Source organism: Semicossyphus pulcher, unplaced genomic scaffold (genome assembly GCF_022749685.1).
Source record: "Semicossyphus pulcher isolate SPU_LCO1_2020_fin unplaced genomic scaffold, fSemPul1.0.p SCAF_3, whole genome shotgun sequence".
Taxonomy (NCBI): Eukaryota; Metazoa; Chordata; class Actinopteri; order Labriformes; family Labridae; genus Semicossyphus; species Semicossyphus pulcher.
The window spans coordinates 11066265-11082671 of NW_027211704.1; the positions used below are offsets into that span (position 1 = coordinate 11066265).

The window sequence follows — 16407 nt, forward strand, 5'->3', positions numbered from 1 at the left end:
CATCTGAGGGCTCCAACATGCCAAGGCCACAAGGTAAAGGTGCGTTTTGGGTAGAGGAAGGAGTGGGACGTCAATACTGTGGCTCCACCAGCCGATCTCTACTGCACACACTCTGGATACAAAAAAGCAAGATGGCAGCACCCGCTCCTGGGGTATTTTGTACGAGAGGAAGTGGAGATGTGTCGGCCATCATTATATACAGTCAATGATGGAAAGCATAAAGAAGCTAAAAACCATAGAGCTGCACACATAGATAATGCTACATGATAAAGGTGAAACACTTTTATTCTCACTTCAGCTGACAAAACATTGAATGATATAGATCCATAGACAATGTAGATATCTATTCTATTATTATTATTATTATTATTATCATTGCTGTGATTATCCACATTACCTGTAATTGTGGTGATTATTCACATTATCTATAATTACCATGATTATCTACATTATATATAATGACTGTGAATATCTACATTATCCATAATGACAGTGGATATCTACATGATCTATAATTACTGTGATTATCTACATTATCCATAATTGCAGTGATTATCCACATTATAATTACTGTGATTATCCACATTATGTATAATTGCCATGATTATCTACATTATCTATAATTACTGTGATTACCTACATTATCCATAATTGCAGTGATTATCCACATTATAATTACTGTGATTATCCACATTATAATTACTGTGATTATCTACATTATCCATAATTGCAGTGATTATCCACATTATAAGTACTGTGATTATCTACATTATCCATAATTGCAGTGATTATCCACATTATAATTACTGTGATTATCTACATTATCCATAATTGCAGTGATTATCTACATTATCTAGAATTACTGTGATTATCCACATTATCTTTAATTACTGTGATTATCCACATTATCTTTAATTACTGTGAGTATCTACAGTATCTGTGCAGCAGGATACTTCCACTCGACGATGCTGATGCAGGCCTTTCTGAAGGGGTTCCTCAGAGTGAGGAAGAGGAGGGAGCGAGCAGGTCTGGGGTTTCCTCCTGTAGCCATCAGTTTCTTCAGCTTCTCCTTCTGTTTCCTCTTCAGGGTCTCCTCGTCCATGATATAGGACGTCAGTGGGGGGCTGCTGCTGTCCGCCATGACGAATCCAGGAGAGGGTTTGTACCGAGTTTACTCTGATTGAGTTTCCAAAAGGGTAGATGAAGAAGTGTGGTAGTCCTGAGGGCTCGATTAAGCTTCTTAATTAGTCTCAATCATCTCTCTCAGTTGGTTTCTGATGAGGAACACCGAGCTCCTGTCTGTCGGTTTCTGATGGTCTTTCTCAGCTCCTCTGTCTGTCTGACACTAGTTTCACTCCGGGCTCTCTGTGGAATGGCAGCTGTCGACGTGTAAGGGATTTCTTTTCTGAGCAGCTGTTTGGTCGAGAGAATAAATATAGACAATGAGCATGACAGCAGGAGGCTGACAAAGAGGCTCTGATAGTCCTGCTGGTGGTTATTATTTTAGATGTGAGCGTGTCCTGAACTGAGAGGGTTAAAGTTTAAAAAATATTTAAAAAAATTAAAAACAGGACACCATAAAAAAAATCCTTTGTGGTGTCGGGGTACAAACAGTCCAGCCCATAGATCTTACTGCAGAAGACAGTTTCAGTGAGTTGGTTCAGAGATCAGTCTCACTGTGAGGCCGACAGGAAGCTGCAGGACTGATACCAGCACGCTCTTTTTGTTTGTTTAATCATTGTTGTTATAACACATTAATCTGAATAACTGCAGTTTACTCAGAATTACACTTTTGTTGAAAGGAACATTTAAATTAATGTTTTAAACATCTGAAACTATGAGTTCTACTCTTGATAATTAGTTACAATAATCAGTTACAGTCTGTGAAGGACATTTATTTATATCTGACCCCTGAGTAGGTTTCTAACAGAGTGTGTTGACAGGACTGAACCTTGATCAGAGATTATCAGTATGAGATTCTGGATCTAAATATGTTACCATTTCAGTCCTTATTATAATCCTGAAGCCTCCAGAGAGAGACTAATGTTATATAACTTATATACATACTGTAATATAAAGCACTGTATTTATTTTTCACTTTTATACTGCACCTTATATCGTACAATATCGTATACCTGAGACCTCATACCATACTGTATTATCTCATCCTGCTAAAATGTTGCTGTTACCCTTACCATGTCACTTTATCCCATAACTGTCACTTACTCCTACCTGTATATAACTCATATTGTATTTTACTTTTTATCTATTCTTAGTTTTGTACAGTTTTTACTTACTTGCTTTTCTGTCTTCGCATTGCTGCAACACCCGCATTTCCCCTCTGGGGATCAATAAAGGATTATCTTATCTTATGTACAATACCTTTTATTAATGGGTTTCATGTATTGAGGTATGAAGCAATGCTGTCGATTCAACACAAGGTGGATCTGTTGCCCCATTAAGTAGGTTTAGTTAGTTTTCTTAAAGGACAACATATAGACCACATTTTATTTATATTAACTTCAAGAGGGAAGTGGACTCGATGTATTTCTAAAAATCTAATTATGAATAGTGAACTGTATTTTACAGCAGGGAGAGTCTAACCTGATAATTGGCTTTAGATTCACTAAATAAGTAAATTCAACTTAAGGGGATTCATAGCATAGTTCATGTTATAATAATGCTTTATTTCCTTTTAAAGTGCAGACTAAATTAAAGCTTGAGATGAGTTAAGACAACTGAGTACATTACCTGAAATAAATGAAAAGTCTGCTTCATCCTGATGGTGTCCTGTAGAATTCTTTTGATCTGTTTTATTTAGTTCAGTGTTTGTGTGTGTGACATTCATGCTTCTAGTGCGTATTGCTTATCGTCCTGACTTTGTGTGTTTTTCCGCTTATGTGATGTGTGCCCTTCCCTTATTGTTCTCACCTTTGCCTTAATTGTCTCACCTGTGCCTGATTACACTACTTCCCCAGTTTATTTAGACTTTGTCTTCCCCTGTTCGTGTGCCACTACTTTCTCAAACCTTGCTTCATGTGTGGATGTGTTACTCATGTTAATCTGTTTTCACTGTGTTTTCCGGACCTTGTCACCTTTTATATTTAATTACTACCTGCTACACTTGGACTGTTACAGTTGGTCTTGTTGATTGACTAAGAAATCTTATTTCAGAGCTTGTTTCTTTAAGTTTACTGTTTTTACACACATGGGACTCCTGCCCTGTTACAATCAGTCTGATGTGTTGGTTTAATAGGAAGTCTTTTTTTGCTCAGTTGTAATGTCTACTTTTGTTCATTGGTTCGTACATTGTTTACAAAGCCTCCAATCCTGGAACCCATCGGTTCTTACGATGGTTTAGCCTCTGTTTGTATCAGCCACTTTTTGGGTGGGCTTCCAGTGTTGCCAGCACTTATTCAGATAAGCAATAAAGGATTTAATCTCCAAGTATTTCTTTTGTGTAAGATCATCATTTTTTACAGTCTGACTACAGCTTGAGATGTAAGGATGTAATTTAATTCAAAATCAGAATTAAATTGATTGTTTGATTTTGGGGGAGACGGGGAGACATGAAAATCTGCTTCTTTTTCAGGTTCATAACGCTGAAGGAAGCCAGAGTGCAGCCTCTGTGTAACTTACTATTTACAGTGAAACTGAGACTCAGCACAAACAGATGAATGGGCGCTCCTCCAGGGATGTAATAAACCAAGAAATGACAGCGATTATTTTGCAGACATATCTGGAGGAGAGAATTTCACTTCACTTTTCATCTGAACACGCGGTCACTTGTCAAGTTGCTAACTGGACTGTAAACAATGCAGCGCACGGAAAAGGAAGTCTTGGCTGGAAGTCCTTATCGCTGACTGCTGGCTAAACCGGAATGTTCGCCAAATTCAGCGTCATTCCCAGAGTCTATATCGTCAGCAGCCGAAAGCCAATGAGTTCCGAGATTTCATTGCACTTGAGCCCAGCGATCTGTGTGGATGTATAGGATCAGTTTATCCTGTGTGGTTGTGTAAGATCCAGTGTTTCTGTGTGGTTGTGTAGGATCCAATGTTTCTGTGTGGTTGTGTAGGATCCAGTGTTTCTGTGTGGCTTATTAGGATCCAGTGTTTCTGTGTGGTTGTGTAGGATCCAGTGTTTCTGTGTGGTTGTGTAGGATCCAGTGTTTCTGTGTGGTTGTGTAGGATCCAGTGTTTCTGTGTGGTTGTGTAGGATCCAGTGTTTCTATGTGGTTGTGTAGGATCCAGTGTTTCTGTGTGGTTGTGTAGGATCCAGTGTTTCTGTGTGGTTGTGTAAGATCCAGTGTTTCTGTGTGGTTGTGTAGGATCCAGTGTTTCTGTGTGGTTGTGTAGGATCCAGTGTTTCTGTGTGGTTGTGTAAGATCCAGTGTTTCTGTGTGGTTGTGTAGGATCCAGTGTTTCTGTGTGGCAAAGTAGGATCCAGTGTTTCTATGTGGTTGTGTAGGATCCAGTGTTTCTGTGTGGTTGTGTAGGATCCAGTGTTTCTGTGTGGTTGTGTAAGATCCAGTGTTTCTGTGTGGTTGTGTAGGATCCAGTGTTTCTGTGTGGTTGTGTAAGATCCAGTGTTTCTGTGTGGTTGTGTAGGATCCAGTGTTTCTGTGTGGTTGTGTATGATCCAGTGTTTCTGTGTGCCAAAGTAGGATCCAGTGTTTCTGTGTGCCAAAGTAGGATCCAGTGTTTCTATGTGGTTATGTAGGATCCAGTGTTTCTGTGTGGTTGTGTATGATCCAGTGTTTCTGTGTGGCTTATTAGGATCCAGTGATTCTGTGTGGTTGTGTAGGATCCAGTGTTTCTGTGTGGTCAAGTAAGATCCAGTGTTTCTGTGTGGTTGTGTAGGATCCAGTGTTTCTGTGTGGCTTATTAGGATCCAGTGATTCTGTGTGGTTGTGTAGGATCCAGTGTTTCTGTGTGGTCAAGTAAGATCCAGTGTTTCTGTGTGGTTGTGTAGGATCCAGTGTTTCTGTGTGGTTGTGTAGGATCCAGTGTTTCTGTGTGGTCAAGGAGGATCCAGTATTTCTTTGTGGTTTATTAGGATCCAGTGATTCTGTGTGGTCAATTATTAGGATCCAGTGATCCTGTGTGGTTGTGTAGGGTCCAGTGTTTCTGTGTGGTCAAGTAGGATCCAGTGTTTCTGTGTGGTCAAGTAGGATCCAATGTTTCTGTGTGGTTTATTAGGATCCAGTGATTCTGTGTAGTTGTGTAGGCTCCAGTGATTCTGTGTGGTCCTGTAGGATCCAGTGTTTGTGTGGTTTATTAGGATCCAGTGTTTCTGTGTGGTCAAGTAGGATCCAGTGTTTGTGTGGTTTATTAGGATCCAGTGTTTCTCCGTGGTCAAGTAGGATCCAGTGTTTCTGTGTGGTTGTGTAGGATCCAGTGTTTCTGTGTGGTTGTGTAGGATCCAATGTTTCTGTGTGGTCAATTATTAGGATCCAGTGATTCTGTGTGGTTGTGTAGGATCCAGTGATTCTGTGTGGTTGTTTAGGATCCAGTGTTTCTGTGTGATCAAGTAGGATCCATTGTTTGTGTGGTTTATTAGGATCCAGTGTTTCTGTGTGCTTTTGTAGCAACCAGTGTTTCTGTGTGGTCCTGTAGGATCAGGTTTTGCTGTATGTGTTGTGTTTGTAGCAGTGCAATCCAACATCATTGCAGTTCATACTTTAAGTAAAAGGTTTTCTACAAACATATCAAACATCTTCAGTCAGCCTTACAGTTTTAATATTCAAAAGGAACATTTTTATTCAAAGTGGTTCAATGATGAAGAATCATGTGTATGTCTGCTATCAAATTTTACTGATCATGGATTTAATATGAATTTATTCAGCGAACATTAAAAAGAGCATGTTAATTGATGTCTAATCTGTGTGTGCAGAGCGTGAAATGAACATTGTCGGTCATAATATTATCAAGAGCAGGGTCAGTGTGGACAGACTCTTCAGCCGGTTACAGTGTACGCTGGAGGCTCAGTCAGACCAGGGAGGAATTGTCCGTCTGTGTCTTTAGGGTATATTCCTACCTGCAAAACAATACAGCACAATCACAACCAGATTTACATCCAGAACCACAATGACATTTATTGATCAAGTGTTTGACCACATGAGGTATTTTTCACTGTACTCTTGACAAAACTACACAAAACATATTTGTTGTGTTTATGTGAAGCACTTTGTGACTATATGAGTAATATTTATTTTACTTACTGTGGATTATCATATGAATACTTTATATTAACAGTGTGATGTAGTGATAATGATGTAAATGTTTAAAACAGTGCATTTGAATGTAATCAATAACAAAGTTAGAGGTTGTTTTAGTCTTTCAGGTCATTGACGTTCTCTGACTGATGTGACCTGTTCATCAGAATTACAATCTAGGGAAACAAACTCTTATTTCTGCTTTTTTGAATGAGCTCTGTTGCCAGCTCACCTGTGGGGGGGGCTGAGCCACAGAGACAGGTGTGGCATGGGAAGTGGGCACAGCTTGTGCAGCCTCTGAAGCATTTGCAGGAACGACAAAGAGGCATGGTTGCTAAAGGACAAACGGCACACACAGAACATAACTTATTTCACCTTTCTCTGCAGGTGTTTCTTTCATTTCAGATTTATAAAGAAAAATTTAAAGTCTAGTCGATTTTCAGATCACAACATTCAGAAGAAATATTTTAACTCACCGGTGAGTTACAGTTGCAGGTCGCTTTGCAGGCAAAAGCTGCAACAGTGATTGAAACAATGAACTCCAATAAATGGAACACAGCCAGGACCCCTGAGAAGCCCTTCATCAGTTGCTGCAACACACAGACACACAGACACACACACACACACACTGAGACTGTAAGGTTGTTATGACTAAAGCTAAACCATTCAGACAGGTCAGGTATGCTGCTTATTTCCAACAGATTTCATCAAGTTTGAATGTTATAAAAGCATGAATCATGTGTGAATGTTCTAAATCAAATCAGACTCGTACAGTTTAAAACTAAATGTGTCCGTTGTGTAAGACAAAAAGAAACACGACACTGGATCCTACACAACCCTACAGAAACACACTACTTAACAAAACATCTGCAGATGGTGTAAATAACCAACAAACTACATACCCAATAAACGTAGCAGTAATAGCGCGACTCCGAGTCGTAGTTGTAGCAGTACATCAACACTCCTGTAGCATCCATAGTGTACAGGATGATGGCAGTAGATGAAACTACAGATGCTACGATGTTAAAGGCCAGAGTGGTGTTCACCTGGACGCAAGGAGAGATGTCATACCCATTAGTCCACGAACAACACATCAGAAGACAAACAACACGTCAGACAACAAACAACACATCCAACAACAAACATCTCAGACATCAAATGACACATCAGAAGACAACACAAACAAACAACACAGATGACAAACAACACGTCAGAAGACAAACAACACAGATGACAAACGACACGTCAGAAGACAAACAACACGTCAGACAACAAACAACACAACAGAAGACAAACAACATGTCAGACAACAAACAACACATTACAAGACAAACAACATGTCAGACAACAAACAACACATCAGAAGACAAACAACATGACAGACAACAAACAACACATCACAAGACAAACAACATGTCAGACAACAAACAACACATCAGAAGACAAACAACATGTCAGACAACAAACAACACATCAGAAGACAAACAACATGTCAGAAGACAAACAATACGTCAGACAACAAACTACACCTCAGAAGACAAACAACACATCAGACAACAAACGATACATCACAAGACAAACAACACATCAGACAACAAAAGACTCGTCAGAAGACAAACAATACGTCAGACAACAAACAACACATCAGAAGAGAAACAACATGTCAGACAACAAACAACACCTCAGAAGACAAAAAACATTTCAGACAAACAACACAGGAAGTAATTTACCAAACAGCGGTTGAAAGACTTCCCAGCAGCCACTGTGAGAGATCCAGCTGTGACGTACTGAGACAGAGACAAAATATTCTAAGACAAACATCTGGAAACACGTTAAAACATCCTGACACTGACGTCCTTTTTGTACAGATATCTGCTGATTGTCATTTATAATTTATACTATGTAAAACATTCTGTCCTCTGGTGTCATCATGTTTAGATAAATACAGTGAAGAGAAATACATTAAACGTATCATTATCATCATGTAGTTTTTTATTTTTCCATCTCTGTGATACACTTTTATTAAACTTTATATTTTCACATCAGTATTTAAATAAAGCAGCAGGAAGAGGATGACTCACAAACCCAGCTCCCCAGACAAATATCCCGCTGAAAACTGACAGACTTTGTGCATTGATCGCCATCACCACCCCGAACAGCAGGGTCATCAGACCTATCACGATCTGAACAGCCTGCAGATACACAAACACACAGAAAGAAAGATGGTGGAACTTCCTGTTTGACATGATAAAGATTAACAGTTTCCACAGGAAGAATTTATTAAAACTATGAAAACGAGAGGGATAACAGTTACAGATGACAGTCAAAGATGACAGTTACAGATGACAGTCAGAGATGACAGAGATGACGGTTAGAGATGACAGTCAGAGATGACACTTACAGATGACAGTCAGAGATGGCAGTCAGAGATAACAGCGATGACAGTTAGAGATGACAGTCAGAGGTAACAGCGATGACAGTTAGAAATAACAGTTAGAGATGACAGTCAGAGATGACAGTTAGAGATGACAGTTACAGATGACAGTCAGAGATGACAGTCAGAGATGACAGAGATGACAGAGATGACAGTTAGAGATGACAGTTAGAGATGACAGTTAGTGATGACAGTCAGAGATGACAGTTAGAGATGACAGTCAGAGATGACAGAGATGACAGTCAGAGATGACAGTCAGAGATGACAGAGATGACAGAGATGACAGTTAGTGATGACAGTCAGAGATGACAGTTAGAGATGACAGTCAGAGATGACAGAGATGACAGTCAGAGATGACAGAGATGACAGTTAGAGATGACAGTTAGCGATGACAGTCAAAGGTAACAGCGATGACAGTTAGAAATAACAGTTAGAGATGACAGTCAGAGATGACAGTTAGAGATGACAGTTAGAGTTGACAGTCAGAATTGATAGTAAGAGATGACAGTTAGAGATGACAGTTAGAAATAACAGTTAGAGATGACAGTCAGAGATGACAGTTAGAGATGACAGTCAGAGATAACAGCGATGACAGTTAGAAATAACAGATAGAGATGACAGTTACAGATGACAGTTACAGATGACAGTCAGAGATGACAGAGATGACAGTTAGAGATGACAGTTAGCGATGACAGTCAGAGATGACAGAGATGACAGTTAGAGATGACAGTTAGCGATGACAGTCAGAGGTAACAGCGATGACAGTTAGAAATAACAGTTAGAGATGACAGTCAGAGATGACAGTTAGAGATGACAGTTAGAGTTGACAGTCAGAGATGACAGTCAGAGATGACAGTTAGAGTTGACAGTCAGAGTTGATAGTAAGAGATGACAGTTAGAGATGACAGTTAGAAATAACAGTTAGAGATGACAGTCAGAGATGACAGCGATGACAGTCAGAGATAACAGCGATGTCAGTTAGAAATAACAGTTAGAGATGACAGTCAGAGATGACAGCGATGACAGTCAGAGGTAACAGCGATGACAGTTAGAAATAACAGATAGAGATGACAGTTACAGATGACAGTTACAGATGACAGTCAGAGATGACAGAGATGACAGTTAGAGATGACAGTTACAGATGACAGTCAGAGATGACAGAGATGACAGTTAGAGATGACAGTTAGCGATGACAGTCAGAGGTAACAGCGATGACAGTTAGAAATAACAGTTAGAGATGACAATTAGAGTTGACAGTCAGAATTGATAGTTAGAGATGACAGTTAGAGATGACAGTTAGAAATAACAGTTAGAGATGACAGTCAGAGATGACAGAGATGACAGTTACAGATGACAGTTACAGATGACAGTCAGAGATGACAGAGATGACAGTTACAGATGACAGTTACAGATGACAGTCAGAGATGACAGAGATGACAGTTACAGATGACAGTTACAGATGACAGTCAGAGATGACAGAGATGACAGTTAGAGATGACAGTTAGCGATGACAGTTAGAAATAACAGTTAGAGATGACAGTTAGAGTTGACAGTCAGAATTGATAGTTAGAGATGACAGTCAGAGATGACAGAGATGACAGTTACAGATGACAGTCAGAGATAACAGCGATGACAGTCAGAGGTAACAGCGATGTCAGTTAGAAATAACAGTTAGAGATGACAGTCAGAGATGACAGCGATGACAGTCAGAGGTAACAGCGATGACAGTTAGAAATAACAGATAGAGATGACAGTTACAGATGACAGTTACAGATGACAGTCAGAGATGACAGAGATGACAGTTAGAGATGACAGTTACAGATGACAGTCAGAGATGACAGAGATGACAGTTAGAGATGACAGTTAGCGATGACAGTCAGAGGTAACAGCGATGACAGTTAGAAATAACAGTTAGAGATGACAATTAGAGTTGACAGTCAGAATTGATAGTTAGAGATGACAGTTAGAGATGACAGTTAGAAATAACAGTTAGAGGTGACAGTCAGAGATGACAGAGATGACAGTTACAGATGACAGTTACAGATGACAGTCAGAGATGACAGAGATGACAGTTACAGATGACAGTTACAGATGACAGTCAGAGATGACAGAGATGACAGTTACAGATGACAGTTACAGATGACAGTCAGAGATGACAGAGATGACAGTTAGAGATGACAGTTAGCGATGACAGTTAGAAATAACAGTTAGAGATGACAGTTAGAGTTGACAGTCAGAATTGATAGTTAGAGATGACAGTTAGAGATGACAGTTAGAAATAACAGTTAGAGATGACAGTCAGAGATGACAGAGATGACAGTTACAGATGACAGTCAGAGATAACAGCGATGACAGTCAGAGGTAACAGCGATGACAGTCAGAGGTAAAAGCGATGACAGTCAGAAATAACAGTCAGAGATGACAGTTACAGATGACAGTTACAGATGACAGTCAGAGATGACAGTTAGAGATGACAGTCAGAGATGACAGAGATGACAGTTAGAGATGACAGTTAGCGATGACAGTCAGAAATAACAGTCAGAGATGACAGTTAGAGATGACAGTTAGAAATAACAGATAGAGATGACAGTCAGAGATGACAGTTAGAGATGACAGTCAGAGATGACAGAGATGACAGTTAGAGATGACAGTCAGAGATGACAGAGATGACAGTTAGAGATGACAGTTAGCGATGACAGTCAGAAATAACAGTTAGAGATGACAGTTAGAGATGACAGTCAGAGATGACAGTTAGAGATGACAGTTAGAGTTGATAGTTAGAGATGACAGTTAGAGATAACGGTTAGAAATAACAGTTAGAGATGACAGTCAGAGATGACAGAGATGACAGTTAGAGATGACAGTCAGAGATAACAGCGATGACAGTCAGAGATAACAGCGATGACAGTTAGAAATATCAGTTAGCGATGACAGTCAGAGGTAACAGAGATGACAGAAATAACAGTTAGAGATGACAGAGATGACAGTTAGAAATAAAAGAGATGACAATCAGAGATGACAGTTGGAAATAACAGTGAGAGATGACAGTTAGAGTAACACGACCTGTGTGCAAAGTTTGCTTGTATTTCAAACAAAAACAAAAAACAAACAAAAGAAGAGGAAGATTACAGGAGGAAACTGATGAACACTGAGAGTAAATCAGTAAGTTATCATCTGATGCATTTTATCATCCATGATTTTATCAGCCTGTTTTTCCTCTGAGTGACTGCAGTCATATGATTATCACGTTGTTTTTATGAATACAATCTTTCTGATATGACGTCCTGCTCTGATGACTGTAATTATCATAAAGACATAAAACATGGATCACAGCCATCTTTAGAGACTCTCTAACGTCTCTGTTGATGTTTGTTTTTTTTCTCCTTATCGAACAACAAAGTTTTTGCAGATTTTTTTTCCACAATATAAAGGTAAAAAATAAGATGATCATACTGAGGAAACCTGTTTCCACTAACATATAACACATGAAACTGCAGAGTTCATGTTACATTCAAGTTTTCACTGTGTTAGAGATAAAGAAAGGTATGTAACATGTTTGTGTGCTGCATAATGGAGTTTTATTAAACGTTTAATCTTAAACAGAAGAATCTCTTTTTGGTCTCAAACTGAAAATCTAAAACAGAAAGCTTGAAACATTAAAACATACCCCGAGAGCGAGAGGATGGGCCTTGCCGAACTTCTGCGTCCCCACACACCCCGGCTGCACTGCATGCGGATGATTAATAGGGTACCCCTGAGTGACCACGAACACTCCCCCTGCCGTTGTCAACACTGGCGAAGACATGATCCAGACCGGTGTATGGATTCAGAGCTGATGGATTCAGGTTAAATGAGGATGTTTCAGATGATGGGTAGTTTCAGGTGTGGTGGTCCTCTGAGTTCTGACCTGCAGCTTCCTGATCGGACGGAAAAATGCTTTCAGGTTAATTATTGATCAGATATAATAGATGCTGACACCTCCTACTCTGATGTCATTGATGTGTCGTTATTGGACAGAAACTACAACACACAATGCCTTGTTTGTGTGTGTGTCTGTGTGTGTGTAGACTTTCACCTCTGACTTCAGCGGTCAGCAGAAACATGTTCCAGATTTTGATTTAATTTCTCTCTGATATGTAATGTGAATGAAAATGATTCAGTAACTTTATACGAACTCTCAGCTGAGCTCTCTGTGTTAATCGATAAAACCTTTATTTCTTTAAGGAGGGATTTGCTTTGCAATAAGAACATAAAACCACATGACAGCACATAAACACTGAAACATGAAACAAAATCATCATGAAGCCTCGTGAGGTGACCTGAGAGAGAAAATAAATTCTGATTTAAGACCAAAGAAAAGAGTTTGTATATGTGTTCAGGAGACAGAGAGCTGTGCATGAATGAGACTAATCTACATTCATAAACGCCTCATGAGGTCAAAGTTTGATTTGAGACCATGTGATCAGAGGTGGTTCAGCAGCTGTGACACATATGATGTGAATCCTGGACTTTAACACCTGAATGAAGATTATCAATTAGCCCACATTGTCTCACAGTGGAGCTCCATGTCAGTCTGTTATCCGTGAAAATGATCGCGTCGTTCACATAAACAGACGGAGAGGAGTTTTATTCTAAAATCAAAGATTTCTTTAGTTTGTTTAAAGCCAGCGAGTGATCCACACAGCAGGTGTGAAAGTGATTTATCTGTTAGAGTAACATCAAACGATTTAATCAGAATGCATGTATAGTTATTAGTGTCTGTTATGCGAGTGGCAGTTTTCTTTTGACCAAGAATGCAGAACAGAGATGCAGTTTAAGCAGTTAAAGAGTTGTAATGCAGTTTTGGTTACAGACAGGTAACTCTGAGATGGAGGCTGAGTGGAGGCTGACCCTGACCTGGATCCTGGAGCACAGGAGAACTAGGTTACATGAGAGATAAGATAATCCTTTATTGAGAAGGAAATTTGGGTGTAGCAGCAACATAAGGACACATAAATACAAATGGGAACACAAGAGAAACACAGGGGAAATGACGGGGTCAGGTTATTCTCTGAACACCACGCTGTATTACTGCAGAGTGGGCTGGCACACAGTCATAGGGGGTAGAGAAGTGGACTCAGCTTACAGCCTTTGCACCAGTTCTTACTAGTGTGGTGGAGGAGGAAATGTGGGGGCCAAGTCTGATGCTTTGTGGGCGATTTGTGAGAAAGTTCCTGCTCCAGGAGCAGATAGGGAAGAAGAGGCCAAGGTCCAGCAGCTTGCTGACTAAAACATTCAGGATGATTGTATTGAAGGCCGAAAAGAAGTCAGTGAAGAGCGTCCTCACGTAGCTCTCCCGGTGTTCTAAGCGGCTTAGCGCTGCGTGATTTGCTATGGCAATGGGGTCCTCCGTGGACCTGTGAGCTCTGTAAGCAAACTGATGTGGATCAAAAGATGGAGTATGTGTTGCGCCCTGAAAAAGGGAGATATCAATGAAGACGCTCAGACACGATGCTTCCTCTCTAGCAGCTTCATCAAGAACTGTATTTATTTATATTTATACATTTACACAAGTACAAAAATTCTTCAGTTTACAATATTCTATACATTTTCACATTAATGTGATTTTTCTTTCTTTAACATGTCAATATTACAATATAATTTCCTTTTGTTTCACTTATTTTTTTTTACAGGTATTAAACTCACATTTCCCACTTTTCCTCGAAACAGGTTCAATTAACCGTTACAGGTAAGTATACTTGAAAAGAATATCTTGTTTGGCACAAGTAACATTATATTCCCTTCATGCCATTTTCCTTGTTCCTTATGATACACAGTTACTAAGAGAGGACTACAAACATCTATTGGTAACTAATTACACAAATAACAAATTATGAAATCAAATCATAAACATGTATATTTGCTGTTTCATAGTCTACTGAGCTAAACAGAAGACAGAAATACACACCTAATTCTGCTAACACTGACCATGTGCTGCGCCATGGCAGCAGCAGACAACACAAAGCTAAACTAGCCTAACACAGTATATCGATTAACGGTCTTTGAAATGTCTCAAAACACTCAAAATTCGGTTTGCATGCTTACAAAATACCAGCGAACAGTTTATCAAACATGTTTCACAATTTAAGTGCATAAAAAATTAGTTCTGTACCTGAAAAAGGGAGATATCAATGAAGACGCTCAGACACAATGCTTCCTCTGTGGCAGCTTCATCAAGAATGAGGCATCGTGGCCGAGAGCTCCCCCTTCAGGTCCATAAAGGCATGACTAATTAATCACAAGCTTCATCTCTCAGAAGGCTTAACAGGTAGATCACAGATTACTGACTCCGGCAGGAAGATATTCTTGTGTTTTTAAAGAGTTTTAACCTATTTATAGTTTTTAAAGCATTTTAATCTCTTTTAGAGGACTTTGTTTTAAACACTTAAACCATTTAGAGATTTTTTAACCTTTTCTGAAATCGCATTTATATTTAACCTTGTAACAAGGAATTAACTGTTTTTAAGTCACTTCCTGTTTTTAAGTCACTTCCTGTTTCCAGGTCCTGGCTTTTCAGAACAGGGATGGTGGTGACTGATCACTGGTGTCATCATGTTTAGATAAATACAGTGAAGAGAAATACATTAAACGTATCATTATCATCATGTAGTTTTTTTTTTCATCTCTGTGATACACTTTTATTAAACTTTATATTTTCACATCAGTATTTAAATAAAGCAGCAGGAAGAGGATGACTCACAAACGCAGCTCCCCAGACAAATATCCCGCTGAAAACTGACAGACTGTCTGCATTGATCGCCATCGCCACCCCGAACAGCAGGGTCATCAGACCTATCATGATCTGAACCGCCTGCAGATACACAAACACACAGACAGAAAGATGGTGGAACTTCCTGTTTGACATGATAAAGATCAAGAGTTTCCACAGGAAGAATTTATTAAAACTATGAAAACGAGCAGATCACGAGAGGGATAACAGTGAGAGATGACAGTTGGAAAAAACAGGTATCAAGAAGGTGGTCATGAACTTCCTCTGTTAACCCAGGCTTTCTGCTTCAGGCGGAGTATGCTCACAGAGAAAAGGGGAAAGTTATTATGACAAGCTGCTGCTATCATGAGGAAAGAGGAATGCTGCTGAAAATAATCATGTCAATAAGTCAATTCATATATTTATTTTATCCCCCGATATGCTCTCATTGCCTCCTGTTTATTCCTAATGTTTCTAGCGAACTTTGTCGAGCTTCATAGAGAGTAAAACAGACTCGGCAGGAAATCCTGACCAAACATAAAAATGTAATCCACAGTGTGTAGCTGCTGAATTCATGTAGGTTGCATCCTGAGACGAGACAGTTTGATCTGCTGTAGCTGCTCGGCTGAGGAAAAAAAGAGAAAGAGGAGGAGGAGAAAAAAAGAAATGTTCTGTCAGCAGAACAGTCTAAAACTAAAACAAACATCTTGAATGTATGTATCTATAATCCACACATTACAGTGTCCGGGTGTGAAGGCCACAGCCACACAAGGGTATTATCACCACCTCTCACCACCAGCTCTTAAGGGCCCAATCCCAATCTCCACCCTAAAGCCTAAGCACTGAGCACTCACTGACTTTAATGGCGTCAGGTGTGCAGTGTGTGAGTGTGTGAGGGTTTGAGAACTGCATAAAAATGAGGAATGGGATGCACTATCATGGCATCGCACGTTGCCTGGAAACCAGATGGGCCATTAAATCTAATAAGTAAAATTACCGACCTGCAGCGTG

At 39.6% G+C, this 16407-nt stretch overlaps 2 protein-coding genes across 3 annotated transcripts in view; both read right to left on the minus strand.

The window, feature by feature from the left end:
* LOC138605855 (dihydropyridine-sensitive L-type skeletal muscle calcium channel subunit alpha-1-like) overlaps positions 1 to 1355 on the minus strand; it is a 29966-nt gene extending 28611 nt beyond the window's left edge. For both annotated transcript variants that reach the window (XM_069678309.1, XM_069678308.1), the window contains exon 1: positions 954 to 1355. In XM_069678309.1, coding sequence (XP_069534410.1) covers positions 954 to 1141 — 188 coding nt within the window. In that variant the 5' untranslated portion in view covers positions 1142 to 1355. The remainder of the gene's footprint in view (positions 1 to 953) is intronic.
* A 4600-nt stretch (positions 1356 to 5955) lies between these two features.
* Positions 5956 to 12453, minus strand: LOC138606040 (membrane-spanning 4-domains subfamily A member 4A-like). Its single transcript, XM_069678500.1, has 7 exons — positions 12316 to 12453; positions 8296 to 8406; positions 7945 to 8001; positions 7117 to 7260; positions 6691 to 6804; positions 6447 to 6548; positions 5956 to 6036 (listed from the first exon to the last, which is right to left on the minus strand). The coding sequence occupies exons 1-7, from the start codon at positions 12451 to 12453 to the stop codon at positions 5956 to 5958; spliced, it is 747 nt and encodes a 248-aa protein (XP_069534601.1).
* Positions 12454 to 16407: the final 3954 nt, after the last annotated feature.

Bases quoted from the DNA above. Each gene is read 5' to 3' on its own strand.
- LOC138606040 (XM_069678500.1), bottom strand. From the start codon at position 12,453: ATGTCTTCGCCAGTGTTGACAACGGCAGGGGGAGTGTTCGTGGTCACT. The intron at 8,002-8,295 runs GTGAGTCATCCT...TCTCTGTCTCAG, and splicing joins TTGTCTGGGGAGCTGGGTTT to TACGTCACAGCTGGATCTCT. The intron at 7,261-7,944 runs GTAAATTACTTC...CCTTGCGTCCAG, and splicing joins AGTCTTTCAACCGCTGTTTG to GTGAACACCACTCTGGCCTT.